A 12,177-nucleotide genomic window follows, 5' to 3' on the forward strand; every position below is an offset into this window, starting at 1 on the left:
TTCCTGTACAAACAGTTATATTTCTGATTACCAAACAGTGCTTATGTGTCCTTAGAACAATCTAATTTCTGTCCCATCATTCCAGTATGTTTTCACTCATGAAACCAAATTGCCTCTGATTTGTATTGTATTTTCTATGCATTTTACATTTTAAATGGTTGTTGAATTGATTTGTCCTTAGTCTTCATTCTTTTAACAGGATGCAACTACCCCTTCCCAGTTGTTCTTTCAAATCTAATTCACTGAAAACTTTTGATGCATTCCACAACCTTTTGTAAGATTTTTTTTTTTAATAAAACTTCTTTTTATTGTAGCAGTTTAGTCATCTGTTCTGTACTTCCACTGATTGGAAATGCTGCATCTGATTTTAACGTGTTGTTTGAAATAACTTAGAAAATTGAAGAAGAGTTTACTGTTCAGTAAAGTAATGTCTTTTCATGCGCATCCTTTAAATGTCATGCTTTTCATCTAGTGTTCTGAAATTGAAAATGTTTTGAGGAAGGGCTGAGAAAGCTGGGACTGTTTATTCTAGGAAAGAGCAGGCTCAGAAGGAGTTTTATCAATGTAAATAAATACCTGGAGCGTAAAGTGTTAAGACTCATTGGTGCCCAGTGAGTGACTGGACTGGGGGCAGTGGGCACAAAACACTTCCATACTGAGAAGATGACCAAGCACTGGCAGGACTTGCCCAGGAAGGTTGTAAACTCTCCCTTTTTGGAAACACTCAACAGCTGTCTGGACATGCACCTGGGCCACTGGCTTAAGGTGGCTCTACTTGGTCAGGGGCTAGATTAGGTGACCTCCAGATCTCCCTTCCAACTTCAGCCATTTTGTGGTACTGTGAAATTGGTCTGGTGTTGGAAGTGGAACCTTCAACAAGACTAGATAAGAAATGCAGACTGTTTTCTTCATGTTCAGACTTGGTCAGAATTCTCATTGTCCGTATGGTATCTCAAAGAAGGTGAAAATTCAAGGTAAAGTTTACTTTTTTATTTTCTTTCAGTCTTTATCTTATGAATATAGAAATTATTACAGGACAAATTATTCTGTATGTGAAGTACAGAAGCTACGTGCTTTGATATGTGCAAAACTGGTATACAGGCAACTGATCCTGGATTACCAGGTTCTTATGGGTTGCTCTGTAACACTATTTCTTTAATAGTTCACAAAGAGATTCAGCTGAACAAAGTATTTTGCAATAAAGTTGAAAGGGAACAGTTGGTTATATAGCTGTTTGTAGAAATGTTCAGCTTCACAAATAGTGCTTGAGAGTAAAAGAAAGACCTCATTTTCAAATTTTCAAATACAATGTGGACTCTTGTTGCAGAATGAGGGAGAAAGAAGGAGAAATGGCTTGTGTCTTCCTGTAGTGTCAAGCCTTTGCTTTTAGTAGACAAGTACCATTTCTTCAAATGATCTAGACTATTTAAGTAAGACTGCCTCCTGATTTCAACTAACATGTAAGAAGTGAAGGGAAAAGAATAGGATCAAAAGTTATTTTTTAAAAATAAACACAATATTATCTCTGAGAAGTCAATATTCTTTCTAGCAAGGGAGAGGTATACAAATGGCTTTCAGTTAGTTAATTCATAATTCTACACTGTAGATTGAGCCAGGCTGCTAAATGATGTGAGATGGCTATTGCAGAAAGCTGAACTTAAAAAAAAATAAATCTTGGAATCAAGAAACTCAGAATGGCATTATAAACAGCACTTAGTTTAGAAGGCAGACATAGCTAAGTTTAATTTTACCTAAAATGCAGAAATATTTGAAAATGGCAGGCTGACTGAGTTAATGTCACACATCTTGATGATCTGTAGCTTTTGAGTTGTGTTCCTGGAGTTAGAAAGAGTTTCAATTTGTGAAATAATAATTGTGCATAGAATTAACTTGAAGTATCTGCTTAAAAATCATAAACTTGCACTCTGAAAGGTATGGCTGTGTCCAATTCCCAGTAATCTGAAGGTTCTGAATATTGAAAGAAATATACAGTCATTTAGAATTTGAAGTTTGATCATTTTAATGAATTGAAATATATGTGCAGAGTGATGTTAGTTTTTAACTTTTTGTGCATAATTTTAATATTTAGCTAAAGATTTTTTCCCAACTTTAATCAAGAACTTTTGCAACGTTTTTGCTAGGTCACCCTGAAATGTTTTCCACTGAGAATAAATGAAGCTTTTTTAGCCTTCGTGTATAACAAGTACTCTTGGAATCATCCTCGTTGCCCTATATTATGCTCTCCTGAGACTGATATCCTTCCAGTGTTAAGGTGACCTAAGCAAAATGTGCTTTGAGGTTTAGCTGGTGCTTTTGTTGTAGAGTCTTTTCTCTAATTGATAATTTATCCTTTTGATATTGCTCATTATGTTTTTAATTACTTCCACACTTGTAAAAAAAATAAAAATAAAACAATAAGGGAAAAGCCTGTAGTTGTATAAAGCATCTTACCTAGGCTGATTTCTATAGAATTTAAATGGTTTAACTTGTGTTTATTTAATGCAGTACAGTAGGGATTATCTTTGCTGAAGGAATTTGTATGCTTGTTTGCAGTACTAGAGTTCTACTCTGGAATTCATAATGTTGACTTACAGACTTTATTTAAATTAGATGAACTTTATTTTTTAATGAATGTAAGTTATCATAAAGCTTGTGACAAAGTGTGAAAATTTTAAAAAGTATAAGTTAAAAACAGGATGAATTTCTTGTATTTTGAAATAAATTGTCAATTTTTGATTGTATTCCATGGAAATTGAATATCTTTGTAAAATCAGCTGGACAACATACATCTGTGTAAACCATTATGCAGGTTACTTTCTGTCTTGCATTTTCTACTGTGGAAAAAATATTAATATTAATACTTTCTTATGCAATGTTCAGAAAATGACAGCTTTGTATAATAAGAAATCAACCAGATTTTTCTGAAACTGCAGTTTATAGGCTAAAATTGGAAAAAAAAAACCAAAAACAAACCTTAGTACTTTTAGTTCTCTGTTCATTTATCTACTCAACCTTAGAAGGACGTTTTTAGGCTTAGTGCCACAAAATGTAGGCTATTTTACATAAAGATGAAAATCGGTGTCTGATTCCAAAAAGCGAATCCTCAGTCACAGCTAAATGACTTTGAGTCAATGGAGCATAATATCAAGTCAGTCATACTGTGCCAGCTTACATGGCTTCTCAGTTATGTTCAGGCAATGGCTTTTTGTAAATAAATAAATAATCTGAAAGGGAAATAAGTATCCAAACAGATTTCTGTATGTCTTACTGGTTAGTAATATTTGCATTAACTCATGCTTTTCTTTTGTTGAAGAGGAGAGAACAGAGAGGAAAAGATTTGCAGTACTGATACAGCCATTCTCAATGGAATTAGTTTATGACCTTATGAGTTACAGAACAGTTTGTACTGTGCTTCTGATGCCTTCAGAATTTGGTGTAAATGCTCTTAATTTCTGCTGCAGAAAAATATGGTGCTCACTGGAATATTCAGATGCTTAATCCTGGACTTCTCCATTGAACCGAGGGTTGTGAGTCATGAAATTACAGATTGCAACTTTGATATGACTCATGGTTTATATTCTTGTTTAAAGACAAGTTCAAAAGAGGGAATAAATATTTTTGATGAAACTGCTGATGCTGCATGTTGAATAAACTTTGATAAAAGTGAATTTTTTTTTTTCTGGGTTTCAGAATAGCCTAGGAACTTTTAGAGAAAAGAGTGAAGACCTAGACAGATTAAAGAAATTACCTTTCTTTTAGCACTTTCAAGTCCGTGAGCTATGTAAAATCTTCTTTAGAAGGCTTGTGCAGGAAAGTAGCCATCTAGCGCATTTTAGTGTGTAGGAAATGTTATATGAAATTACCTGAGTATATGCAGTTATTATTTGTTGAGTTTTACAAATGATAAAACTGTTTTTGATGTGTTCAAGGATACTGGTGTGTTGGTAGTGTAAATGACATTTATATGGAGGCTTCAGGTGAACAAGGAACAACAGAGGAATGTATGCTTGTAAGAACACTTTTAATGTTAATTCCATTAATGTAATGCTGTCAGGAATTACATATCCGTGAATGTTTATCAGACACATTTTTAGAAGAGTTAACTATTCTTACTACATACTGCTGTAATGTGTTTATTAGTTCAGTTAGTTTCTCTGTACTATTATTCTTAGTGTAACTAAAGACTAAAAAGGAGACTGTTAAAATAAATTGGAATTTAAGCTACATACGTCAGATTGAGAAATTTATGAGATACTTTACATGCCTTATCAGTGCAACCTTGTGTTTTTTGTTGTTTGTTTTTACAGTGAGTGTTGTCCTGAAATAATGGCTTACAAAGCTAGCAGTTTTGGGTATTTGATACACCTTAGTGAACAAAGCAGAATTTTCATCAACTGTGATTTGATCGGCATTATTTGGTTTTAGTAAGACACACATAAAGGAAACATGGAAGGCAAGCCGTCTCATTTGGTTTTTTTATTTTATTTGCAACACCATAATTTCAGAAACACTCAAAATCTGTAGGTAACTGATCTCCAGTAGCAAATATGGTATCAAATCGTTAATTTGCAACTCCTTGCTTTATTTCTTTCACTACAGAAACTGTGAAATTTGAGCTACTGGAGTGAATTTGAATTTTTCATCAGGAAAGGGGAATGGCTTGGTAATAACCAATGCCTCAACCTTATTAGTAGTCGACAGTAGTTTGAGTCCCTGGCTACTTTATTTGAAGACTTTTCCTAGTATAGGTATCTCATCTTACAACTCTTGACCCTGCCTTTCCAGAGCAGAGGTCTTGGTATTCCATGTTCACATACTGAGCAGTATTCAGGACCCTCTTATATCAGCGAGACCTGAAACCTCTTCTGAAGCTTGACAGAAGCGAAGTGGTAGAGCTGATGTGTTTCAAGTGAAAGCAGGCTGGTTTGAACAGCGAAGCACTGAGTAATATCATTGGGACTGTGTTCTTTTCTTTTTTTTTGTAGCCCCTTATGCCTTAAAAGCTACCTGTGTGAAGTTGTTCTGACTGAAAGCAAAGTAAATGAAAGGGGATCTGAAGAAGAAAACTAATTCAAAATACATTTTCAGTAATGTAAACGTGTCAACAATATGTTTATATGATATAGAAATCTGATAAAACTTTCTTGAGAACCAAGGAGTATCTTCTCTTTGCCATACTCCAACTGTATTTCTATGATTTTGTGTTTCACAGATCAACAAATCTGAATGAACAGTGTTTAATTTTTTTTTTTTTTTTTTAATAGGAGATTTGTCTTGAAAATGTCAGGGATATCCATTGGATAGACAGAGCAAGCAGCATTTATGAAAATTTGAATGGCGTTTTGTTTTGTGTTATTTGGTGCCCCCTGCCCCTAACAAGAAGTTTTATTTAGGCCAAAAGAAATTTAGAAAATCTGGCCAAGGAAGATTAACAGTTAATGAGACAAAAATGTGTGGATACAGGGTGGTTCTTATTGTTGTTTATGCATTGTCTTGTAGGCACTGTGTCTTGGGAGAATGAATAGATAAAGCTGTGTTTTGAGTAGCTAATCTGCTGGTCACAGAGTATGAAAGGGGGAAGGCTTGTAGATGACAAGCTCTGTTAGGTTAAGAAGCAGAGAGGAGATACAGGGGATCACTGGGAAGCAGTCCCTAATGGGGAATTGCTTCAGGTGTAGATGCCAGAAACTTGGCCTGCCAGCATCTTCTGTTTCATAACTTGTCACAGTTTGCCTATGTTTTTGACAGCAGCAAAGATAATTTTCATAGGTGATTGCTTTATGGGAAAATGCCATTTTCTAAAAAACAAACAGCTTTTCTTGTTCGGTAAGAAAATTCCTGGATTTTCACTTGTTACAAGATAGTGTAGTAACAGCAAGGAGTATTATAGTTGTTTGCTTTGCAAAAATTAGCATTCATGTTGTTTCCACACATAGATCATGAATCTTCTTTTATTCTACTTGAGGCATCAACCACTGAAAATACATAAATGATATATGTCTACCTCTTCACCCATTGATTTAAAAGTTCTCTATATTTTTATCAGTAGACTGTTATCTCTTGACTCTGTTGTAGTTATTTGTGACATCAAACCTAGAGTTTTCTTCATACAGGAAGAATTTCCCTTTTCGTAGGATTTGTTCTAGGATTTGTTGTCTGTTTGGGTTTTTTTTCCTAGTGTTTCAACTAAAACAGTTCCATTGAGTTATTGGTATAAGTACTCAGAGGAATTCTGCAAACAAATAGGTTTAAGCAAATGCAGGGTCTTTACTTGTATAGACTGTGTGAAGGAGCAGAAAATTAGCCACTAGAGGAAAAATGGGATAGTTCCTCGTTTTCTGGATATTGTTCATCGCAAGATGTGTTTTGTCAGATTTAACCATTCTCTCCTATTTCCAGATTTTCTCTGGCAGAAAACTTTTCCCCAGGTGGTGGAAAGAGGTTGAGTTAATAAAATTTGTGTAAATGTCTAAAATCCTAATGGGAATTCACTTTGGTGACAGTTTTAGGTATGGTTTGTATAGCTGGGTGGTAAATGATAGAAGAAAACTACTGGAGAACATATTCAGTTTCAGTATCTTCATGGCAAGAACAATTTGGGATAGACCATTGTCTTTTCTAACAATGCTTTGCTGGATATTAATAGATTATTTTTATTAGGGTAATATGGAAAACTATCCCTTTTGGCTTTAAATGTTTTCTGACAATTTTTTTTCAATTTTCACCACTCTCTTTTACACAGGAGAAATTTTTTGTCTGAGGTAGAACTCATACTTTGGTTCAACGGTGTTTTTTTCTTTTTTATACACTTTTATCTGAGAAATATTTTCCTACAAAAATATCAGTTACAATTTGAATTATGAAATCCTTAAGGTTGTTCTGCTGCTTCAGCATGTTTAAAACATGCCCCCCCCCTTTTAACAGACTGACCAATTTTCTGAGTGTAGTGTCATAAAAGTAGGTGCCTTTTTGATCCAAAGCTAAAGTACACAGTTGGAATTCTGAAATGTGCCATATTTCCTTAAGACAGATACTGAGCTTGAAAATCAAATGCATGGCTAAAATAGAAACTTATTTAAGAGTAGATTTATTTCTTAAATTTCATTATTAAATGAAATGAGGAAAAAGTTGCTAACTTAGTAGCATATATTGTGAAAATATTTTGTAAATGACAAAAACAATATCAGGGCTTCATCTCTCTCTAAAGAGTTACAAATCAGAAAGACTTCACTGTGAATTCTAGAGCTATCAGTTCCAAGTTCTCTTCTATCAATTATTCTGCAAAAGAAGTCTTTCTGGAATAAAGCGTAAGAAAAAATCGGTAGGATATCGAAGTGCGGTCGGTTACCTAAGAAAAGGGTAGCCTATAGCAGAATGTTTTATGATGTAGGCAATTATCTGCAATCTATTCAATAACTTTCTATTTGAAAAGAGTAGATTGCTTCAGAATGCAATGAAGGAAGTATGTAAATTGTACCTGATTACTACGTTCCTGAAACACTAGCTTGATTACCTATTATAGTAAACAGATTAGTTTAGTTACTAGCTTTTTACCTAGTGCATTTAGAAGAAAAAAACCAACAAAAGATACAAGTGGTTGAGAACATTATGGTGAACTTCAGAATATTGCATAAGAGCTCTGTAAAGGTGACATTGCACATGATTGGATCTGAAAGAAGGTAATTTTTTTTATTGGCAACAAGCTTCCAAGTAAAACTTGGTTTGGGAATTCTCTAAGCGTCTTCCAATATAACTGTTTCTTTCATAGAAACAAATTGTGTAGCACTAATAGAGCTGGATTTTTTCCTCTCCTCTCCTGTTTTGGTTTTTTTTTTTTTTTCTGTCAAGATCATGCTTTTGTTTTCATACCCTTAATGCTGTTTCATGGGTTTCTTTTCTCTGAATAAGGCCTATTCTGAAAAGTCTTTGGTTTTCTGTACCAAGTAGGTTATTGTACATCATTCTTGTGCTAATATAGAAGTCGTGTCTTGTTATTAATTCTCTTTGGTTTATCTTTTTGCTGTGCTTATTAAAGCTTTTGGATATACTAGTTCACATCCTTTTTAGCTCTTTATGTTTTATTGCACATTACCAGCTGCAGTGCCTGATGCAAAACTAGTGAATCTTTTGAAATGACCAAAGATTTAATTCAGACACTGCTAATTCAAGGAAATTTTACATATGTCTTTTAGCAGAAGAAAAATTATGGTATTAATTGGTTAATTTATATAAACAGAGTTGTAATCTCTCTCTCACATTTGTGATAACAAATATCAGCTAAATTGTGAGAAAAGGAATGAAACCCTAAAGGATATTTTTTAAAGGCTTTATAACGTCAAGTAAATGCGACTCTCAGAACTGTTCATGACTTACACTGATCAAAACTTTTGGACTCAAGCCTTCTGATGACCTGTGCCTGATAATTTTTAAGATGGAAGGTCTTACAGGCAAAATGTAATTTTTCTTGATCCTTGCAGTTCACTCCTTCCTTCCCCTCATATATCTATCTCTGCTCTTATTTATAGCATTACTGATTTGTCAAAATGTTACTAGATGACCTAATTTTTCTATTTCATTCCTTTTTTTAAAGAAAGTCCTAGAAAAACCACCTTGTCTCCTTTCTCAGTTTTTCTTACACGGTATTTGAGTTTTATCCTTGCCTTGCCTCTCATTATATTCTCTTTTCTCAGTATCCCCATTTCAATATGTTTTTTAAGCTAGTTTATTCTTCCCCTCCACAGTGGAGCCCCATCAGTTCATAAACCCATTCACTAATTTGTGTATTTTAACAGAGATCTGACATCTTCAGATTTTCTGAACTTAGTTTCCCTGTTGTTTGGTGCCCTTTCTTCACTTTCTGTCTGTCTACCCCCTCTCTGTCCTTCCCACCTTCTTTCAGTGCTCAGCTTCTTACTTGTAATATTCCAGTTTTCTCCACGCTTTTTTGAATTCCTATTTGATATATGCAGCTTCCACAGGGTCTATGAATAGGGAACAGAGGATATAGAACAAGATAGATTGATACATTGATCCTGATACAATGTATGTAGCAGTCCACCTAGAGTACTGTCATTGAGACTTCACTGAACCTGGGTAATTTAGGAAACGAAACAATTTCTGCTGAGCATGTGTGACATCAGGCTTACTTTATTAAAAAAAAAAATTCTAAATAGATTTTTATAAGAATACTTTGACAAATAAGACTGTCTTCTAATATGTCTTATAACTTCCTTTAAATCATTCATGTCATGGAATGTTTTCAAGCAAAAGCAACACACAGGCAGGGATTTTTTTTCTTATACGATGGTAGTTCAGTCAAAATATTTTGGGGTCCTTAATCTTGAAAGCAGCTCAAAATGTTGGTCTCATAACAGAATTTACCTAGATGGGTTTATATGACAGTGCAGTCCTGTCTGTAGCAAAATATAAAACTTGTATTAATTTAAATTTAATATGATACATGTTTGTAGGAAATTCTGAATATAGTAACTATTTCTCTCTCTGTAGGTACAATTTTCTTTCATCTTTATATTTGAGTGACTGACAATATCTTGCTCTCATTTTTACTAAATAGAATAAATATAACATAATGCTGCATTTTCTGAAGCTTCAATTTTTTTAAGTGGAAGTTAAATGATTGCTGTACTGGCAACTTGTATTAAGGCAGTCTACCTTACTCTACTCCTTTACTGCTTTGATAGCAGCCTGTTTGATTTCATTCTATGGGTCCTTTTTGTTTAAGACCACATTGAGTTATTTTTTTAAATACTTAAAATTTCTCTGTCTACATGAAAGACTATATTGTGCTATAAGCTAATTTTTGCTATATACATATAACCTATACCTATAACCATATAACTATATAACCTCTGGCTTAAGTCCATATAAGCTCTGAGGGTGAAAAGGCAGAATATAGGTACAAAGCACTTAAACTTTAAGCTTAAGCATTCCTCATCCTTGTCCTCAATTACAGAATCTTTTGGCTGAGAAAGTGGAACAGCTGATGGAGTGGAGCTCAAGGCGTTCAGTCATCCGCATGAATGGAGACAAATTCCGAAGGTTTGTGAAGGCTCCACCTCGTAACTACTCTGTGATAGTGATGTTCACTGCTCTTCAGCCACAGCGACAGTGCTCTGTTTGCAGGTAATTTATACCTTACTGAACTTTCTCATCTTCCTCACCAGCCTTCAAGTGAACACTTGAATCAATGTGCAATACACTGAGTAGGGTTGTTCTTTGCATGGGATAGATGCACACTGTTCCACAGGCTCATGTGCTTGTTACAGCATCTTTTCAACTGTCATTTAATCTAGATGTCAAATTTTAGGATTCTGCCAAGTTTTTGTTTCTTTTTTTGAATTACAGTTGAATAAAATGCACACAACTAAGGAAGACTTTCTCTTTAAGAAATCAACTTTATGTTATTATAGTTGACCATGATCTTTCCAAAGACATTGTGTGACAGAAGTGGTTCATTACCATCACTTCACTGATTTCTTCAGTAAGAGATGTCGAAGGCTCTGATGCAGATGTGACTTACCCTATGATTTCACAGCTTTGGACAGTTCTTACATGCAAGCACATTGTTCCACAAAGACATGCTTATTGTGGAATACTTTCTGGCACTGCACTCTGATATGTTCTGGTGTCTCCATTTAGAATATGTATTAGAGTGGCTCTGATATTCCTCTAAGTTCAGGACCTTTTTGTGCAAGTTCCTAGCTCAATAAATTAATCCAAAAATTACTAATGATAGACAGGCAAATAAGGCCAAGGGACTGAAAGGTAGTCATGCACTTAATTACCTTACTGAATCAGAAACTGTGCTAATAAAACCTTCTTCAGCCAAAATATACATTAGAAATTATTGTGTCTAGAAATAGATTGGATTATTGTGCAGGGAGCTCTAAACAGTGTTTAAATAGGCAGTAAAATACTCTGTAGAACTATGAAATATGCAAACTGTATATTAAGAAATATTATTTCTTGGTTTTAAACAGGTGCATTTTAATTTATATACAGAACTGGTAAACATAGCAGCTTGTTAGATTTCTGATGTGTTGGAATGGGACATTTACAACAGAAACTTTGACTCGTGTATCTGTAGTTGTATATGGGTTTTATTGGATTTTTTTTATAGATTAATTTTCCGTCATTGAAGTCATTTTTGAGGGAGAGTGTATAAATTGCTTTTCCATGAGTTCAGTCTCCACATATGAACTGTGAAGGTGAAGGATTAGGTATAGAAGCTTTCCAGTATTCTTAAGTCAAATGAATTTTTAGTTCAGCACTTTGGTTGCTGTTGTTTCTTCTTTGTGTTGCCAGGGTTCAACTTTAGGAGAGGAAATAGGAGTTGAAAGTTTACCGTATTGTTTTAAATCATTCCTTATTTTCTTACCCAGTGGATAAAGCTACAGGAGATGTACCAAGTTCAGCTTTATAAGGGTCATTGTATTTGTCATTATAATGGCCATAGCAAATTCTTTCCCTGTGCTATGTACAGGTCTTTTATAGGGTATGTGAAAACAACATAAATACTGCTTTTTTTTAAGGAAATTAGGTTTACTTGCAAGTGTGTATTGTTTACTGTACTGAAAAAGAGCTTGTAAATTTTATCTTGCAGTAGGCCAGACTAGACATCTATGTACAGAAGCAAATGAAAATCTTTAAGCATAAAATGAAGGAAAAATCAGCATACTACATTCAGTTGGGCTTGTTTAAATAAATGTGAAGTTGCAATCCACTTGTTCATGGGAAATAAAAGGAATTTAGTGAGGTTGATCATACTACACGTAAGACCATTATCAGGAAAATCAACATTTTCAAATCAATTCCTAATTAATGGACAGGAGCACTGAAAGTATATAGAGAACTGAAATGCATGCATTACTTGATTGTTAGCTACTCACTAGCCACTTTGCCTAAAGGAAAAATAGATTTTTTTAACTTAATCTGTAATGTTCTGTGAAGATGCTTTTGTGCAAGATTTAAGTTAACTGCTACTTGTCAAAATATTTTCAGAGCAACTGTATAAAAAAAAAATCAATGTCATATTTCAGATATGAAAAAGCACATAGACTGAAATCCTTGACTTTGAATAACTTTGTCACAAGAATTAGAACTTTTTTTTTCCCCCTAAAAATTGAACCTTGTTAGTTTATGCATCAGAGGCCTATC

The 12,177-nt window shown here is 34.1% G+C and overlaps 1 protein-coding gene across 2 annotated transcripts in view; it reads left to right on the forward strand.

The window, feature by feature from the left end:
• Positions 1–12,177, forward strand: part of TUSC3 (tumor suppressor candidate 3) — a 109,433-nt gene that overhangs the window by 24,266 nt on the left and 72,990 nt on the right. For both annotated transcript variants that reach the window (XM_032686561.1, XM_032686563.1), the window contains one exon: positions 9,974–10,143. In XM_032686561.1, the coding sequence (XP_032542452.1) occupies positions 9,974–10,143 (170 nt within the window). The remainder of the gene's footprint in view (positions 1–9,973; positions 10,144–12,177) is intronic.

This window comes from Chiroxiphia lanceolata, chromosome 4 (genome assembly GCF_009829145.1).
Source record: "Chiroxiphia lanceolata isolate bChiLan1 chromosome 4, bChiLan1.pri, whole genome shotgun sequence".
Lineage (NCBI taxonomy): Eukaryota > Metazoa > Chordata > Aves > Passeriformes > Pipridae > Chiroxiphia > Chiroxiphia lanceolata.